The sequence below is a fragment of the Ranitomeya imitator genome, chromosome 3, assembly GCF_032444005.1.
Source record: "Ranitomeya imitator isolate aRanImi1 chromosome 3, aRanImi1.pri, whole genome shotgun sequence".
NCBI classification, from domain to species: Eukaryota; Metazoa; Chordata; class Amphibia; order Anura; family Dendrobatidae; genus Ranitomeya; species Ranitomeya imitator.
The window spans coordinates 743,490,008-743,510,237 of record NC_091284.1 but is presented as its reverse complement, the minus strand read 5'-3'; the positions used below and the strand labels follow the sequence as shown (position 1 = coordinate 743,510,237).

The following is a 20,230-nucleotide window of genomic DNA, read 5'->3' as shown; positions in this document are numbered from 1 at the left end:
TTTATGCATGTACAAAAGCCGCGGAGACACCATCAAGTGTTTCTCAATGCAAGCAATAAACATCCAGGTCTTTCACCGGGAAGGAACAACCACGGGAAGGGCAGCATCCATAAAGGAAAACCACCTATGCCAAAACATGGTATCCATCCACAGGCAGCTGTTTTGGGGTATTTGTCCCTCATCAGTGTGGAGTAGGAAACTGGCTATTAGGAGCAATGCCTAGTAAAAGGACTATAAACATAAGGATGAATGACCTCGGGGAGATCAAAACATCCTACACCACGGAGACACCATCACCTGTCTGTTTATAACGTACCCTCCTGGCTTTTGACTGCAGACTACTTGACTACCCTGACTCTCTCGCGAGAAATGACTAAGTGTCACAGCAAGGATACAGCATTCATTAAGAAAATTACCAGCACAATTATGTGCCACGTATATATTACCAATGGAACAAATTATACATTTTCTGAGAAGTACTTCCTTATATTGTCACTAGCTATTGAACCCGTTCTACGCCCGGGTGGTGAGCATTTATATTGGTATATGGTCTCCATCCTGGTATGTGCTGCTCCATCCTGCGTCCCCATCCTGTCATGTGCTGCTCCATCCTGCGCCCCCATCCTGTCATGTGCTGCACCGATCCTGTGCCCCCATTCTGACATCTGCTGCTCCATCCTGCGCCCCCATTCTGTCATGTGCTGCTCCCATCCTGCGCCTCCATTCTGTCATTTGCTGCTCCCATCCTGTCATGTGCTGCTCCCATCCTGCGCCCCCGTTCTGTCATGTGCTGCTCCCATCCTGCTCCCCCATTCTGTCATGTGCTGCTTCCATCCTGCACCCCCGTTCTGTCATGTCCTGCTGCCATCCTGCACCCCTGTTCTGTCATGTACTGCTCCCATCCTGCGCCCCCGTTCTGTCATGTGCTGCTCCCATCCTGCGCCCCCGTTCTGTCATGTGCTGCTCCCATCCTGCGCCACCGTTCTTTAATTTGCTGCTCCCATCCATATGCCCCATACGCTGCTCCATAAGATGCTCCATAGTATATGCCCCGTATCAGGTGGCATAAGTAACAAATAGCTGTGGCATGAAGTGCCACAGCCTCATGCCACAGCAATTTGTTACTTGCGCTACCTGATTCCTTTCCGCCGCCATTTTCTTCGTCCTCCTGCTGCCGGAATCGGCGCCAGCGCAGTCCGCGCTTTCCGGAGCCATTTTCTTGAAGACACACTGCAGTCTTCAAGAGAATGGCGCCGGAAAGCGCGGACTACGCAGGCACCGATTCTGGCAGCAGGACCAAGAAAATGGCGGCAGAAAGGAATCAGGTGGTGTAAGTAACAAATTGCTGTGGCATGAAGTGCCACAGCTTCATGCCACAGCAATTTGTTACTTACGCCATTCCTTTCCGCCCATTTTCTTTGTCCTCCTGCTGCCGGAATCGGCGCCTGCGCAGTCCGCGCTTTCCGGCGCCATTTTCTTGAAGACACACTGCAGTGCGCAGGTGCCGATTCCGGCAGCAGGACAAAGGAATCAGGTGGCGTAAGTAACAAATAGCTGTGGCATGAAGTGCCACAGCTTCATGCCACAGCAATTTGTTACTTACGCCATTCCTTTCCGCCCATTTTCTTCGTCCTCCTGCTGCCGGAATTGGCGCCTGTGCCGGTGCCACACCTGCAGTGTGTCTTCAAGAAAATGGCGCCGGAAAGCACGGACTGCGCAGGCGCCGATTCCGGCAGCAGGAGGACGAAGGAATGGCGTAAGTAACAAATTGCTGTGGCATGAAGTGCCACAGCATAATTAGGGCGCAAATATGTGCACGGTGTCCCCCTGCTCCCGGCAGTCCGCGCCTTCCGGCGCCATTTTTTTTTTCCCTGACACTCTATAATGTAACGCTAGGAGCGTCGCGCCTGCGCAGTCTATAAAGGCTTCAGACAGAGTGACACTCCCAGCGTTATTAGATATTTGGATCATACAGACAGGAAAAGACTTGCGATAAGAATAGTAAGGTTTTGCAGGTCCAGGGTATAAATGTAATGAGGGGCAGAGGCCGAATGCGTTTCCTCAATTCTTACTATATTCTAAATCATACTGTCATTATAATTAGCTTCCTATGAAACTGAACCTATTGTGTGTGAGATGGAGACATTAGATGGTAAGCCTCACTGGGGATGACGTGCCTGACTGCAATCTATGTACAGCACCATGGGATATAGTGGAGCTAAAAAGATAACAGGAGAGTGATAAACCTTCATCTCAACAAAAAAACTGAACATTTACATTTTAATTTCTGTACTGAAAAAGTGTTAAGCATCTCTGCATTACTGTACAATACTCACCTTTTTCCAATGCCCCCTGCTTGTTCTTCTGAGAACACAATCTGGGAAAGTGGGACAGCAATGCAGAATTCCTGCATAAAGGAAAAAAAAAAGAAAACAAGTGTAATGGAAACGTTTTGTTAGTGACCAGGTAAAGAGTCTTATATGAAGACAAATATATTGATTAAAGGGAGTTGTCCTCAACTATAAAAGTTTAACTTAATTGGTCCAAGATGCCGTACAAAATAGAAATAACCCAATACTCATCTCCCGTACTGGTGCGGCCAAACATCAGCAACCTTCCCTTTCATATCCATGAGAATCAGACAGATGCACGATACTTGCCAAACACGCAAACCTTCCTGCAGGTATGTGCAACCTCCACGTCATCTGCTTGATACAGAAGTGACCGAAGCTGCACAACCACTTTCAAGGAGCCCAGTAATCCTGAGCATCGGGAACCTGAGCAGCCCTGTGTGAACGGGGCAGAGGTCGATCATGCGTACCTCATCTCCGTTCACTCTAATGGGAGTGCAGCACTTGGCAATCTCAGATACTTCAATTACCAGTGAAGCAGTGCGCATGATCCACCATCGCTCCAATCACAGGGGGCACTTCAGAGGTCTGTAAAGCCGTGACTCTGGAGACACCTGCGGTTGGACCCCCAGCGATCAGAAAGTCATCCCTTATCCCATAGATAGGAGACAGCTTTCAAACTTGAGAAGATCCCTATAAAGGGAAACTGTGACATTGGAGAGCACCATTTACCTGCCTATATAGGGTAAATCTACAATAAATAGTGTTCCAGTTACTCCCAGCCTTCTTACTGAACCTGCAGCAATACGGAGAAAATGGACTTCTCTCCCCTCCGGCTTTCAGTCATGAACTGCATACATGGAGCCATTAGACACAGCTCATAGCATGACAGGGCAGTTTACAGTGTTAAAAAGAAGCTCGGTGGCAGGAGATTTCTATATATCCCATCCACTTTGCTAAATCTCTAAGACGCGCATTTTTGATGCAAAAAAAAAAAAATAATAAAATAAATAAATAAACAACAACATGCTCCATCAAAAGCGCAAGAAAAGCTGATTGAGGGACCGTAGCCCAACACTGAGAGAATTGTATGAGATGACAGGTTCCCTTTAAGCCCTTAGATGTTGTGAAATGTAAGGCTGCTACACAAGAATGTACCAAAAATGGTGGTAAATGGTGGCACTCACATGATTCTTCTGGTCTCTCCAAATAAGTCTGTGGGTTGTCAGGAGAAGCGTGCCATTGTCAAATTTACTCTGGTGAACAAAACAAAATTAAACAAAGGAGATTGATTGATAAGCAAGAGGCATAACACAGATGACAGCTAAGGCCGGGTGCCCACAACCCAGAGCTCGCAGCGTCCAAAGCGCTGGCGTCTATTGAATGCAGGAAAATCCGCATGTGATCACTGAACAGTGCGGATTTACCCCATTTAATATATTTCTATTATATATTTCTATTTATGCAATTTCTGTTGCGATCTTGAAAGATGCGCCACTTGTCAGTATCCGTGGACAGATAGTGGGCATTGTATTTCTAGAAATCCCAGCCACTAAGCTGTAAAGGTACCTTCACACATAACGATATTGTTAACGATATCGTTGCTATTTGTGACGTAGCAACGATATCGTTAATGAAATCGTTATGTGTGACAGCGACCAATGATCAGGCCCCTGCTGGGAGATCGTTGGTCGCTGAATAAAGTCCAGAACTTTATTTCGTCGCTGGACTCCCTGGAGACATCGCTGGATCGGCGTGTGTGACACCGATCCAGCGATGTCTTCACTGGTAACCAGGGTAAACATCGGGTAACTAAGCGCAGGGCCGCGCTTAGTAACCCGATGTTTACCCTGGTTACCATCCTAAAAGTAAAAAAAAACAAACAGTACATACTTACCTACAGCTGTCTGTCCTCCAGCGCTGCGCTCTGCACTCCTCCTGTACTGGCTGTGAGCCGGAAAGCAGAGCGGTGACGTCACCGCTCTGCTTTCCGGCTCCCAGACAGTACAGGAGGAGAGTAGAGAAGCAGAGCGCAGCGCTGGAGGACAGACGGCTGTAGGTAAGTATGTACTGTTTTTTTTTTTTTTACTTTTAGCATGGTAACCAGGGTAAACATCGGGTTACTAAGCGCGGTCCTGCGCTTAGTTACCCGATGTTTACCCTGGTTACCGGCATCGTTGATCGCTGGAGAGCTGTCTGTGTGACAGCTCTCCAGCGACCAAACAGCGACGCTGCAGCGATTCGGATCGTTGTCGGTATCGCTGCAGCGTCGCTAAATGTGAAGGGGCCTTAACATTTAGCCGTTACGGTTTGACAGTGCATAAATGCGCAGCGTCAAACCCGCAGCAGTTCTCGACCCGGGCACCTACCCTAAAGGCCCCTTCACATTAAGCGACGCTGCAGCGATACCGACAACGATCCGGATCGCTGCAGCGTCGCTGTTTGGTCGCTGGAGAGCTGTCACACAGACAGCTCTCCAGCGACCAACGATGCCGGTAACCAGGGTAAACATCGGGTAACTAAGCGCAGGGCCGCGCTTAGTAACCCGATGTTTACCCTGGATACCATGCTAAAAGTAAAAAAAACAAACACTAGATACTTACCTACCGCTGTCTGTCCTCCAGCGCTGCGCTCTGCTTCTCTGCTCTCCTCCTGTACTGTCTGTGAGCCGGAAAGCAGAGCGGTGACGTCACCGCTCTGCTTTCCGGCTCACAGACAGTACAGGAGGAGTGCAGAGCACAGCGCTGGAGGACAGACAGCGGTAGGTAAGTATCTAGTGTTTGTTTTTTTTACTTTTAGCATGGTAACCAGGGTAAACATCGGGTTACTAAGCGCGGCCCTGCGCTTAGTTACCCGATGTTTACCCTGGTTACCAGTGAAGACATCGCTGGATCGGTGTCACACACGCCGATCCAGCGATGTCTCCAGGGAGTCCAGCGACGAAATAAAGTTCTGGACTTTGTTCAGCGACCAACGATCTCCCAGCAGGGGCCTGATCGTTGGTCGCTGTCACACAGAACGATTTCATTAACGATATCGTTGCTACGTCACAAAAAGCAACGATATCGTTAACAATATCGTTATGTGTGAAGGTCCCTTAACAGGTACAAGGGAATGTTTGGTTTTTAAAGAAAACATGCTCAGGACACGGGGACAGGCTCTACAGGACACGAGGACAGGCTCTACAGGACACGAGGACAGGCTCTACAGGACACGAGGACAGGCTCTACAGGACACGAGGATAGGCTCTACAGGACAGGCTCTACAGGACACGAGGACAGGCTCTACAGGACACGAGGACAGGCTCTACAGGACACGAGGACAGGCTCTACAGGACACGAGGACAGGCTCTACAGGACACGAGGACAGGCTCTACAGGACACGAGGATAGGCTCTACAGGACACGAGGATAGGCTCTACAGGACAGGCTCTACAGGACACGAGGACAGGCTCTACAGGACACGAGGACAGGCTCTACAGGACACGAGGACAGGCTCTACAGGACACGAGGACAGGCTCTACAGGACACGAGGATAGGCTCTACAGGACACGAGGATAGGCTCTACAGGACACGAGGATAGGCTCTACAGGACACGAGGATAGGCTCTACAGGGGTGGAAGATTGTTTTTTGTTTCACATGTATAATTTTATCTACTATGCTGATCAGTCATTGTTGTACATAGAGGATAAGCATTTGGCGAGTCTATGTGCAGCGTTCATTCATGTGTAAGTAGTTATGCTTTTATTTGCCTCACTCATCTATTTGAATTATTTCCAGAATCCATTATTTTCTCAACACTGAATCTACTAAAACGTTAGTGCATGCCCTCATCATCTCCCGCCTCCACTACTACAGCACATAGTACAGGGGGCACAGCACTGGTCCAGGCTACAGACACAGTGTACAGGGGGCACAGCACTGGTCCAGGCTACAGACACAGTGTACAGGGGGCACAGCACTGGTCCAGGCTACAGACACAGTGTACAGGGGGCACAGCACTAGTCCAGGCTACAGACACAGTGTACAGGGGGCACAGCACTGGTGCAGGCTACAGACACAGTGTACAGGGGGCACAGCACTGGTCCAGGCTACGGACACAGTGTACGGGGGGCACAGCACTGGTCCAGGCTACAGACACAGTGCTCAGGGGGCACAGCACTGGTCCAGGCTACAGACACAGTGTACGGGGGGCACAGCACTGGTCCAGGCTACAGACACAGTGTACAGGGGGCACAGCACTGGTCCAGGTTACAGACACAGTGTACAGGGGGCACAGCACTGGTCCAGGTTACAGACACAGTGTACAGGGGGCACAGCACTGGTCCAGGCTACGGACACAGTGTACGGGGGGCACAGCACTGGTCCAGGCTACAGACACAGTGTACAGGGGGCACAGCACTGGTCCAGGCTACGGACACAGTGTACGGGGGTCACAGCACTGGGCCAGGGTACAGACACAGTGTACAGGGGGCACAGCACTGGTCCAGGCTACAGACAAAGTGTACGGGGGGCACAGCACTGGTCCAGGCTACACAGTGTACGGGGGGAACAGCACTGGTCCAGGGTACAGACAGAGTGTACGGGGGGCACAGCACTGGTCCAGGCTACAGACACAGTGTACGGGGGGCACAGCACTGGTCCAGGCTACATACACAGTGTACAGGGGGCACAGCACTGGTCCAGGCTACAGACAAAGTGTACGGGGGGCACAGCACTGGTCCAGGCTACACAGTGTACGGGGGGAACAGCACTGGTCCAGGGTACAGACAGAGTGTACGGGGGGCACAGCACTGGTCCAGGCTACAGACACAGTGTACGGGGGGCACAGCACTGGTCCAGGCTACAGACACAGTGTACGGGGGGCACAGCACTGGGCAAGGGTACAGGCACAGTGTACAGGGGGCACAGCACTGGTCCAGGCTACAGACACAGTGTACGGGGGGCACAGCACTGGTCCAGGGTACAGACACAGTGTACGGGGGGCACAGCACTGGTCCAGGCTACAGACACAGTGTACGGGGGGCACAGCACTGGTCCAGGCTACAGACACAGTGTACAGGGGGCAGAGCACTGGTCCAGGCTACAGACACAGTGTATAGGGGGCACAGCACTGGTCCAGGCTACACACACAGTGCACAGGGGGCACAGCACTGGTCCAGGCTACAGACACAGTGTACAGGGGGCACAGCACTGGTCCAGGCTACAGACACAGTGCACAGGGGGCACAGCACTGGTCCAGGCTACAGACACAGTGTACAGGGGGCACAGCACTGGTCCAGGCTACAGACACAGTGCACAGGGGGCACAGCACTGGTCCAGGCTACAGACACAGTGTACAGGGGGCACAGCACTGGTCCAGGCTACAGACACAGTGCACAGGGGGCACAGCACTGGTCCAGGCTACACACACAGTGCACAGGGGGCACAGCACTGGTCCAGGCTACAGACACAGTGTACAGGGGGCACAGCACTGGTCCAGGCTACAGACACAGTGTACGGGGGGCACAGCACTGGTCCAGGCTACAGACACAGTGTACAGGGGGCACAGCACTGGTCCAGGCTACAGACACAGTGCACAGGGGGCACAGCACTGGTCCAGGGTACAGACACAGTGTACAGGGGGCACAGCACTGGTCCAGGCTACAGACACAGTGCACAGGGGGCACAGCACTGGTCCAGGCTACACACACAGTGCACAGGGGGCACAGCACTGGTCCAGGCTACACACACAGTGCACAGGGGGCACAGCCCTGGTCACACACGTGTGATAACTGCAGCAGTGACGTCTCCCCACCTTGTCCTCTCCATCTGACATGCGCACTCCACGCTGCTGGATCACCAGGGTCTCATCTATCTCCAGCAGTCCGGAGCACCAGGAGAAGCGGTCCATGTCTACACACAACCAGGAACTACAGCAGTGGTGAAGGACCTTAGATGATGACGTCACGATCACGTGATCAGTCACCTGTGAGGAAGCGGCCTAGGTTCAAGTGCGCATGCGGACTGGGTGCCCACCCTTCGCTCCACTGTTTGGGCCAAGGCTTCAATAAACCACGCCCACTAGCGCGTGCGCGAAACCCATGCGTTATGTCTGTCACGTGATGCCAACTTTAAACTGATTCGTCTAACAATAACAACATCTCAGTATGAGAAATTATGACCCAATCACGGTCTCAGGCATTCTCGGGGGTGTGCTGTGATTGGTCAATACCGTGTAGGCGGTCGCTGAGGGGCCGGCAGCTGTGTCTGGTGCGATATTCAATTCAAAAGGGATTCAGGGAAGGCTTCAAGGCGGATACGAGCGCGGCTACGGTGCAGCCGCTCCGAGCGAGCAGGAGGCCTCAGCGGCAACAGCCCGGCGGCTACCGAGGTGAGGGGAGGCTGCGCTGGCTAGAGCGCGGCATTGTTGGGGTTAATAGTGTGATTCCTCGTCTTAGGACACGAGCTCCGTGCTTCCTGATGTATATCCCCCCCCCAAAAAAAAAAAAAAAAAATAACCCCCATTGTCTGGGGGATGTCAGCGGTACGTTATGGCGCCGCCTGGAGGTGAATGACGGGGCTGCAGCCTGATGCTGGGCCGTGGTCCCCGGGGAGGCCCCGTATTTGTGTTCTCAGGCCCTCACCCGTGTCCGGCGCAGGCCGCCATTGGTTCCCTGGTGGTCGCACCTGGGGTTAAGTGTGCCTTATAGGCGATATCCTTGTAATTGTGTGCTAGGATTTCACGTGTGCAGTGTGTGTTTTTTTTAAATAAAGGGTTAAGGCTAGGTTCACATTTGCGGTTGAGTCCGCAGCGTCTCGTCCACTAACGCTGTTTATCTGCATCGACTTACGCGTGACGGATAAAATAATGCCACGTGTGCATGCGTTCACGTTGGTTATGCGCACATACGTTTGATAGGAAAAAAAAACTTTCAGGAGAATTTCCTTGACACACGCCAACTGGGCGTCTCATGGGATCTCTGTATATAGACCCTTGTGCGTGCACATGCGTTCCCATAGACTGTAATGCGTTGTTCTGATGCACTCCTGCAAGCTTCCGCATGCGTATGGTGCCAGAAATTTGCCGCCATAAAAATTCTAACATGGTGCGTCAGTCGCACACCATAAAAATACGCATGTGTAAGCAAACGCGGGCGAACGCATGCACCTGCGTCTACAATGTTAAAGATAGGAAATGAAGACGCATGTGGATGTATGTGTCCAAAACGCTGCGGACACAACCGCAAATGTGAAACCAGCCTTAGGTTTTAAGGTACTTTTTTTTTTTTTGTGAAACCCCAATATTGTACTCGCCAGTCGCCATCTTCATCTGTTACCCGCTCTGCTCGTCATCTTCAGGTTGTTGCCTGCCAGACGGCTCCTGTGTGTGCCAGAGGTCACTACTCCATGTAGGTGTGAAGTCATTGTAGCCTTACACTGGGGGGCTGGTGTCCCTTACACTGGGGGGGGCTGGTGTCCCTTACACTGGGGGGCTGGTGTCCCTTAGCTCTGATTTCCAGTTAGAAGTTGTGGTCACAGGATGGTGAAGTGGGACCGGAGCGCTGCCAGGAAGAGCAGAAGAGGGCAGGTGGTATCAAACTAGAGGCAGGGAATGTAGACTAGTGGTGCCATTCAAATGCTGAAAGAAAACTGCTGGAGTGGTGCTTTAAGCCCATCATCGGATGAGGACAATGAACAGGGCGAGTATACAGGATCTCTCAGCAGGCAGGGGGAGCTGCTGGTGACTGGAAGCTTGCCTCGCTGTGACCGGGACCGGCTATGGCGATAATCCTGTGTGTACATTATATTCTCTGTAAATATCGACTGAGTGTTTGAGTTGCTGTTCTGCCCTGTTTACAGTCATGGCCAAAAGTTTTGAGAATGACACCAAAATCATATTTTCACATGATCTGCTGCCCTCTGGCTTTTATTAGTGTTTGTCTGATGTTTATATCACATACAGAAATATAATTGCAATCATATTATGAGTACCAATAGGTTATATTGACAGAATGGTTAATGCAGCAGGTCAATATTTGCAGTGTTGACCCTTCTTCTTCAAGACCTCTGCAATTCTCCCTGGCATGCTCTCAATCAACTTCTGGACCAAATCCTGACTGATAGCAGTCCATTCTTGCATAATCAATGCTTGCATTTTGCCAGAATTAGTTGGTTTTTGTTTGTCCACCCGTCTCTTGATGATTGACCACAAGTTCTCAATGGGATTAAGATCTGGGGAGTTTCCAGGCCATGGACCCCAAATCTCTGTTTTGTTCCATGAGCCATTTAGTTATCACCTTTGCTTTATGGCAAGGTGCTCCATCATGCTGGAAAAGGCATTGTTGGGCGCCAAACTGCTCTTGGACGGTTGGGAGAAGTTGCTCTTGGAGGACATTCTGGTACCATTCTTTATTCATGGCTGTTTTTAGTCAAGACTGTGAGTGAGCCGATTCCCTTGGCTGAGAAGCAACCCCACACATGAATGGTTTCAGGATGCTTTACAGTTGGCATGAGACAAGACTGGTGGTAGCGCTCACCTCTTCTTCTCCGAATAAGCTGTTTTCCAGATGTCCCAAACAATCGAAAAGGGGATTCATCAGAGAAAATGACTTTGCCCCAGTCCTCAGCAGTCCACTCCCTGTACCTTTTGCAGAATATCAGTCGGTCCCTGATGTTTTTTCTGGAGAGAAGTGGCTTCTTTGCTGCCCTCCTTGAAACCAGGCCTTGCTCAAAGAGTCTCCGCCTCACAGTGCGTGCAGAAGCATTCACACCAGCCTGCAGCCATTCCTGAGCAAGCTCAGCACTGCTGGTAGTCCGATCCCACAGCTGAAACAGTTTTAAGATACGGTCCTGGTGCTTGCTGGTCTTTCTTGGGCACCCTGGAGCCTTTTTGAAAACAATGGAAGCTCTCTCCTTGAAGTTCTTGATGATGCGATAGATTGTTGACTGAGGTGCAATCTTTGTAGCTGCGATACTCTTCCCTGTTAGGCCATTTTTGTGCAGTGCAATGATGGCTGCACGTGTTTCTTTAGAGATAACCATGGTTAACTGAAACTGAAGAGAAACAATGATACCAAGCACCAGCCTCCTTTTAAAGTGCCCAGTGATGTCATTCTTACTTAATCATGACTGATTGATCGCCAGCCCTGTCCTCATCAACACCCACACCTGTGTTAATGGATCAATCACTAAAACGATGTTAGCTGCTCCTTTTAAGGCAGGACTGCAATGATGTTGAAATGTGTTTTGGGGGTTAAAGTTCATTTTCTTGGCAAATATTGACTTTGCAAGTACAGTAATTGCTGTTAAGCTAATCACTCTGACATTCAGGAGTATATGCAAATTGCCATTAGAAAAAATGAAGCAGTAGACTTTGGAAAAATTAATATTTGTCTCATTCTCAAAACTTTTGGCCATGACTGTACATGTGTGTGTTTTTTTTTTTTTTTTTTTTTTTTTCACATTAGGCTACTTTCACACTAGCGTTGTTTGCAATGCGTCGTTCAGGAGAAACACATCTTGCAAAGTTGTCAGAATGGGGCAGCGGAAGCGTCGTAAAACTGCTTCCGCTGCCCACGTCGGGAATTTCTTTCACAGCATGCGTCGGTACGTTGGCACGACTAACTGCGACGAGTCCGTACCGACGCTAGTATGAAAGCGGCCTTATGTAGTCTTGGACACGCTGTAATTGTCTTAAGTGGGAGAACAATCTCACTGGTTTGTACCTTATAAATGTAACAATTCTATTTATTATTAATAAAAATATGTATATTCGTTACATTTAATATACGGTAAATAAAATATAATTATTTTTTTTTTTTTAATTAGATATAGTGGAAAGAAGGAAATTGCCTGAGGTGTCTGTAGCCAGAAAATTAACTTCTCAGAAGCAAAGTGTGCCAGCCAAGCGACCAGAAATCAGGTTAGTCATTCAATTGATGGAAAACAATTCATCTGTTGCTTCTTATTTGTCCATTACATAATCCATCATCTGCAAATAACTTTATCAAAGGCGTACCTGAGATTTGGTCAAGTGTCTTTTTGCTCTTATTTTACTCCTGCTGCTCCTGAGTATTCCAATGGTTTTTTTTTTTCTCTTGTTAAAAATAATTCAGAAGCTTATGATTTGGCTTGTCAGCATTTTCCAAGACCCTTTTGTTCCAAAAGGATTTATTGGGTTTTCCAAACTTTTTAACTGGGGAGGATAAATCAAGGATGGGGAAGGGAGGGATATGAGTGTAGGGAAAGTACCCCTATAAAAATAGGGGAGACGGACCGTCACACAATACAGTAAGAATATACAAAGTTACAGTGGCATTGAAATAAAGCATCATAGTAGGTTTGTAGAATAATATAGTGGCCAATTTTTTACATATAAAAAACAAATATATGAAGGCCACACCTAGGCTTGACTAGATAGCTCTGACGATGTGTTGCAGCTCCAAAAATACAACCTAAAAACAAAAAGGTTAGTTAAGAAAAGCATAGACATAAGTAATGCATTAGCTCTGAAGCTATTCAATGATGGCATATTATACACGTAAATATAGATGGCTCAAAAGCTGACCAGTAGAAATAAAGATTATGTGAAGGCCTGTCGGCTCCCGGACATCATCAGATGACCTTAGGACCTTGTGGGCAAAATGTTCGGTTCCAATACAGGCTGTAATGTGGACTAAACGTAAAGAAGTGAGATGTCCCTCAAAGTTCTCAATTTGGTTTGGGAATGGACGCAGGACCAGGAGGAGATCTAGGAGGACCAATTCCCGCACAATCTAGGAAGTCCGCCGCCCTGTCTGGGGAAGTGAAGGTGCGCCACTTTGCCGCAAAATAGAATCTTAGGCTGGAGAACTGATGCCAAATATACTGCATTCCAGCCTGCTGCAATCTATAGGTGACGTGTTGGAATGATTTTCGTTTTTGAAGAGTCTCCTTACACAGATCCCTGTAGAAGGACAAATGTCTGTATGGGGAAGAGAGAAATTTTGATTCCCTTGCGGCATCAAGCAATGAGTCTCTTAACCAGTTGGGATAGAATGAGACAATTACGTCTACAGTTAGATTTGACGAGCGAGACGGTGGTCTGGGTATCCTGAATGTTTTCGCAACTAAGTTTTTCCCTTTCGTATCACGGAGCAGGTAAGATATCATAGATGAGACATAGTCTCCCAGTTGAGATTTTCCCACTGATTCTGGGATTCCTCGGATTTTCAGGTTGTTCTTTCTTTTAAAGTTTTCAAAGTCTGATAAATTGTTCTTAAATGTGACTATTTCCTTTTTTATATTGGTCATAGGATCTGGTTGTATAGGTTCACCCCCTGTATTATGGGAAGACTTAGATTTGTGATGTTCCCTAGAGGCGTCGGACTTTTTCAGGGTGTCGGGAGGTTTGACAGGGGACACTTTAAAGTTAGAGGTTGGAACAGCATTAATTTGAGAGAAAAAGTCTTTAAATAATTTTTTGAAGATTTTCTCAGATGTTCTGGTTCTCGTTATGTCCATAGATGTTAGGAGAGCCTTACATAAATTGACCATGAATTTCACTGAGGGGTAGCTGTCAGAGGCTGAGATTTTGTCTATCAAGGAGTGATTGGGGACCTCGTAAAAAGACTGATCCTGCACCATGTCGCTAATATCTGAGGAATTTGACATGTTATCTGATTCGTTCAAGTCCATAATGATACTAGACCCCTCTGAGTACCCGTCTGGGTCTGATAGATCCTCATTGTCCGAGTCGTCCGAGGAGCTGTTGTAGTCATGGACAGAGGAGACTGAAGAGTCTATGTAGTAGTCTAAGTGTGCACATTTCTCCTCCGATGGTGACATAGGAGGATCAGGAGTTGAGTAAAAATTGGCAGTGTAGCGCTGATCTTTGGATATCTCTCCAGTAAGGGTTTTAAACGAATCAATGATTTCTCTAAGTGTGGGGGATTTATTTCTAGGCAGACAAGGTTTATTATTTAAGGATAAACAATCATTGGTGGTATTGAGCTGGATCCCCAGCTCCAGTGATAGTACCTCTTCCTCTTCTTCATTATGACTCAGCATTGAAGGTGGGAGGGGGTTGTGGCTGTATCCCTGTTCTGGATATGATTCTGCCCCATCCTCAGAGAGGTAGTCCCATTCCGATGGAATATGTTTAATGCCGCTTTTTTGGTCTGCTGACAGTTTCCCCCCTCTGCTCTGGGGAGGTGTGTAGCATCTAGGGGGCTTTTCAACTGAGTGAGATGCAGCTGGCGATCCTTGCCGCAGTCCACTGCCTTCCCCAGCCTCCGCCGTCTCTCCCGGTGTCTGGCGCTGCCTGCCCCTCTCACCTCCAGGTACGAACTCCATAGCGTCGTACCTTAATAAGCTGCAGCGCGCCGGGGGAGCCGTTCCACTGCTGGGCTGTTGTGCTGTCCTTGTGTCCTCCGTAAGCTCCTTCTGAAGTGCCGTGTCTTGCGGTGCCTGGGTGGTCCCTCGGCGCTGCTTCCACTCTCCCCCGCACGGCTTCCATGTCTTGCCGGGCGCAGGGATTCTCGTCGGCAGCGCCGCTGCGTTGTTTAGGGTATCCCTCCGCCGCGACGCTCCCCAGTGATTCCTCGCAGGTTCTCTGCCTCTTGCCGGCTCACCCGCAGTCTGTCGGATTCCTCCGCCGCGGCGCTGCATAGTGGAACCCGGAGGTGTCTTTGCCTCTTACCGGCTTATCCGCAGTCTGTGCCGGGGTAGAGGCAGGGACAGGGGACCTCCGCACAGTCACCTGGGTGGTCTTCAGTAGTCTTTGGGGCTGCAGGTTTGTTGTATTCCGGTCGGCCGCTCCGCTGCTCTGAGTCTCGGAACTACTTCCTCTCTCTCCAGAAGGGAGCTTGCGGCCGCCATTACTGAGATTCTCCCGGGTACTTCTGAGCCCAAATAAGGGAGATTTCGTTGGAGTGCCGGCATTTTTCTTCGTTCCCCCTGGTCCTGACATGTTCTTGTTGGTTGGGGAGTAAGATAGTCCACGTATAAGTATGATTAAATTGTAGCAAACAAGGGAATAGCAGGAGCTTCAGACAAGCACGTCTGCTCCTGTCCCTTGGCAAACCACGCCCCCTTTTCCAAGACCCTTTTAACCCCTTCATGACCTTGGGATTTTTCGTTTTTCCGTGTTCGTTTTTCACTCCCCTCCTTCCCAGAGCCATAACTTTTTTTTTTTTTCCCGGCAATTTGGCCATGTGAGGGCTTATTTTTTGCGGGACGAGTTGTACTTTTGAACGACATCATTGGTTTTAGCATGTTGTGTACTAGAAAACGGAGAAAAAATTCCAAGTGCGGTGAAATTGCAAAAAAAGTGCAATCCCACACTTGTTTTTTGTTTGGCTTTTTTGCTAGGTTCACTAAATGCTAAAACTGACCTGCCATTATTATTATGCCAGGTCAGTACAAGTTCATAGACGCCTAACATGACTAGGTTATTTTTTATCTAAGTGGTGAAAAAAAGATTCCAAACTTTGCTGAAAAAAAAACAAAAAACTGCGCAATTTTCCAATACCTGTAGTGTCTCCATTTTTCGTGATCTCGGGTTGGGTGAGGGCTTTTTTTTTTTTTGCAGGCCGAGCTTTTGATCGCTTGTTATTACATGTTAATGCAATGTCGCGGTGACCAAAAAAACGTAATTCTGGCGTTTCAAATTTTATTTCTTGCTATGCCGTCTTGCTTGCCTGAGGAGGTGGTGATGGCGAACTCAGTCGAGGGGTTCAAGAGAGGCCTGGATGTCTTCCTGGAGCAGAACAATATTGTATCATACAATTATTAGGTTCTGTAGAAGGACGTAGATCTGGGTATTTATTATGATGGAATATAGGCTGAACTGGATGGACAAATGTCTTTTTTCGGCCTTACTAACTATGTTACTATGTTACTATGTTAGCGATCAGGTTACACTTTTTTTTTTTTTTCCTTATTGATCGGGCAATTCTGAACGCGGCGATACCAAGTATGTGTAGGTTTTACTTTTTATTTTTTTTTATTTTGAATGGGGCGAAAGGGGGGTGATTTAAACTTTTGTTTTTATTTTTTTCATTTTTTGCCTGATCGGCTCTGCTACATAGGAGCGATGCTCAGATCGCTCCTATGTAGCTGAATTGCAGGCTTGCTACCGTATGAGCGCTGACCACAGGGTCAAGGACCCCTTCCTTCCTTCCTGCGCTTAGTAACCCGATGTTTACCCTGGTTACCGGCATCGTTGGTTGCTGGAGAGCTGTCTGTGTGACAGCTCTCCAGCGACCAAACAGCGACGCTGCAGCGATCCGTATCATTGTCTGGATCGCTGCAGCGTCGTTTAGTGTGAAGGTACCTTTAGACAAGTGACACATCTCTGAACTATGGTTCAGTCTCTATCTCCTGCTGACTTCAGACTACATAGCAAAAAAACCTGTTGGTAGACTCCCTTTTGAATTGCGTTAGACAGCATGAAAATAAGCAAGTTTTTGCAGTAGACTTGCTTCTTGTATTTGCTGTCAATTTATTGCAATGAGTTTTTGTTTTTTTGTTTGGGGTGTGTTGTTGTGTGTTTTTGTGTTTTTTCCCTGGTGCAACAAAACGTATACACCAGAATTCTGGCATAAAAGCTTTGAAAATGCACAAAATTAATTTGGGCGCAACTTGACATTGTGACAGAATTAAGGCTTTTGGCATTCTTACGCCAGTTTCTCTCACCCCTCCAGCTCTGACAGAATGGATGAAGGAGCTTGGCGACCGCTGCTCATCACATCCATGAGCGGAGGTGTTCACTAAGCAGAGACTGGAGTAGGCTTTGTGGCGAGGCGCAGACAGATGGCTGTATGTCTCATGCGAGGCTCACATCGCAATCCTTGGACTGACCGTCAGCTCTCCTGACTAGTGATGAGCCAATGTGCTCAGATAAGGTGTTACCGAACATGCTCGTGTGTTAATAGAGTACCTTTGACGTGTTCGAAAAATGTTAGCGTTCCCACGACTGCATGTTTCATGGCTCAGGCTGCCAAAATACATGCAGGGATTGCCTAACAGACGATCCCTGCATGTGTTGCATCTGTCTAGCAGCCGCGGTGACTCGAATAGTTTTCGTGCACGCTGAAGACACTCGGTTAGCACAAGATCGCTCATCACTACTCCTGACCTCAGTGTGACGGCTACATAGAAATACATCCCGCTGTCACGCTCAGGTCAGGAGAGCAGACGGCCAGTGCAGTGCAATGCGATTGTTGCATGAGAAATAAGGCCGTCTGTCTGTCTCCTTAGATGTAGAATGCTCCCGATTCATGAACAGGCTTTTGCCTCTTCGTCAATCCTGAGCATCTGTCTCCAGCGTGTTCCCTCCTCAAGACCAAAGTAAATAGCACACCTCTTGCTGAGAGTGCTCATTAGTTATATTCCAGGAAAGGAGTTAACTCTTAACCTCTTCACAACCTAGAATGTATAGGTGCGTCACGGGTCATGTCCCTGCTTTTGATGTGGGCTGCAACATTGAGCTCACATCTCTCCCCGCATGTGACAGCCTATCTAACAACCGCTGCTGTCAATCACTGACAGTGCAGGGTGGAAGTGTATCACACAAGTCCCGAACCTTGGACCAGAGGGGTTTGTCATTACAGTTGGGGTTCCGCAGAATACCCACTGTGGCTGTTATTGTAAATCTCCTATTAAGACCGGCATGCACAGAAGATCATGATTTTTGCTACACATCGCAGTAGCAGAGCTGCTATGTATAGCACAGGCGATCAGACAATTGCAGCTTCAAGTCACTTAGGGTACTTTCACACTTCCGTCTTTAGTTCTCCGTCGTTATGGGCAAAAAACAGATCCTGCGAATGTGCTTGCAGGATGTGTTTTTTGCCCATAGAGATGTATTAGCGACGGATGGGCACACGTCGCATGCGACGGAAGCGTCGTGTTTTGGCGGACACGACACACAAAAAAAGTTCAATGTATCGTTTTTTTTTTTGTTTTGTTTTTTGTGCGACGTGTCCGCCATTTCCGACCGCGCATGCGTGGCTGTAACTCCGCCCCCTCCTCCCCGCTCATCACAATGGGCAGCGGATGCGTTGTAAAACTGCATCCGCTGCCCACGTTGTGCTAAATTTAGCAGTTTGCGTCGGCCCCGTACCGACAAATGTGTAAGTAGCCTAAAGGGGACCATTGAAGTCAGACAAAAAAAACACAAGTTCAAATCGCTCCTTTTTTTGCCCTATTGAAAACAAAACAATAAAAAAAAAACACACATTTGGTATCACTGTGTTCAGAAATGTCCAATTTATTAAAATATAAAGTAAATGAAGCCATTCGGTAAACAGCACCTTGAAAAATTTAAATTGAAACTCAAGAATTGCGTGATTTATTTGTTTGTTTTTTTTTTTTTGGCAGCCACAACATTGCAATAACAGGTGATCAGAGCCTTTTATCTACACCAAAATGGTATCAATTAAAACATCTGCCCGGGACGCAAAAAATAAACCCTCACCCAGCCCCCCCACATCAAGAAAAATGGAGATACTATCGGTCTCGGAAAACAGAATAAATAAAATAAATTGCTAATGTGTTTTTTTTTTTTTTTTTTCCCCCCCTCATTTTCCAGTATGGTAATATCAGTGGTGTCATTCAAAAGTACAACCCGTCCCACAAAAAACAAGCTCGAATTCGAATGTTACTTTATTTCATTTTTCTGTTCTGGCGCTTTTTTTTTTATTTATTTATTTTTTTTTTTTATATCGGCGCCACTCGCCATATTTGAAGCAAGGAGGAGTACAACTCCAAGAATACTGTCCCAACTGTGAAGCATAGTGGGGGAAACCTCATACTTTAGGGATGCTTTTCTGCAAAGGGAACAGGACGACTGCACCGTATCGAAGGGAGGATGGATGGAGTCATGTATCAAGAGATCTTGGCAAACAACCTCCTTCCCTCAGTAAGAGCACTGAAGATGGGTATCGGCTGGGTCTTCCAGCATGATAATGACCTGAAACACACACACACACACACACACACACACACACACACACACACACACACACACACACACACACACACACACACACACACACACACACACACACACACACACACACACACACACACCAACTAAGGAGTGGCTCTATAAGAAGCATTCCAGGTCCTGGAGTGGCCTAGTCAGTGTCCAGACATGAACCTAAAAGAAAATCTTTGGAGGAAGCGCAAACTGTTACCCTGCAACAGCCCCGAACCCTGAAAGATCTGGAGAAGATCTGTATGCAGGAGTGTGCCAAAATCCCTGCTGCAGTGTGTGCAAACTTGGTCAAGAGCATCAGAAAACATCTATTCTCTGTAACTTCAAATTAATATTTCTGTACCAAATATTAAGTTCTGTGTTTCTATTTGTCAAATGGTTAATTTGCATTTTATTGCATGAAATATGTAAAATCCTATAACGTGATTTTCTGTGTTTTTTCATTTTTATTTTTTTTTTAGATTGTCTCTTAAAGGGACACTGTCACCTGAATTTGGAGGGAACAATCTTCAGCCATCGAGGCGGGGTTTTTGGGTGTTTGATTCACCCTTTCCTTACCCGCTGGCTGCAATATTGGATTGAAGTTCATTCTCTGTCCTCCACAGTACACGCCTGCGCAAGGCAAGATTGCCTTGTGCAGGCATGTACTATGGAGGACAGAGAATGAACTTCAATCCAATATTGCAGCCAGCGGGTAAGGAAAGGGTGAATCAAACACCCAAAAACCCCGCCTCGATGGCTGAAGATTGTTCCCTCCAAATTCAGGTGACAGTGTCCCTTTAAATGAAGTGCTCTTGGTGTGGCAGCACTTAAAGGGAATCTGTCAGCAGGTTTTTGCTACCTTATCTGAGAGCAGCCTAGTGTAGACAAAGAGAAGCTGAACCCAATGATTTCACATAGAATTGTTGCACCCAGTA

General features: G+C 47.9%; 2 protein-coding genes across 2 annotated transcripts in view; one reads left to right on the top strand and one right to left on the bottom strand.

Annotated features, from left to right (window-relative positions):
- The window catches only part of VPS36 (vacuolar protein sorting 36 homolog), a 63,596-nt gene extending 55,294 nt beyond the window's left edge, over positions 1-8,302 (bottom strand). The window contains exons 1-3 of the mRNA XM_069758900.1: positions 8,148-8,302; positions 3,539-3,607; positions 2,337-2,407 (exon numbers count right to left, since the gene is read on the bottom strand). Coding sequence (XP_069615001.1) covers positions 2,337-2,407; positions 3,539-3,607; positions 8,148-8,243 — 236 coding nt within the window. The 5' untranslated portion in view covers positions 8,244-8,302. The remainder of the gene's footprint in view (positions 1-2,336; positions 2,408-3,538; positions 3,608-8,147) is intronic.
- A 207-nt stretch (positions 8,303-8,509) lies between these two features.
- The window catches only part of CKAP2 (cytoskeleton associated protein 2), a 34,999-nt gene continuing 23,278 nt past the window's right edge, over positions 8,510-20,230 (top strand). The window contains exons 1-2 of the mRNA XM_069759905.1: positions 8,510-8,723; positions 12,161-12,254. Of these exons, the coding sequence (XP_069616006.1) occupies positions 8,510-8,723; positions 12,161-12,254 (308 nt within the window). The remainder of the gene's footprint in view (positions 8,724-12,160; positions 12,255-20,230) is intronic.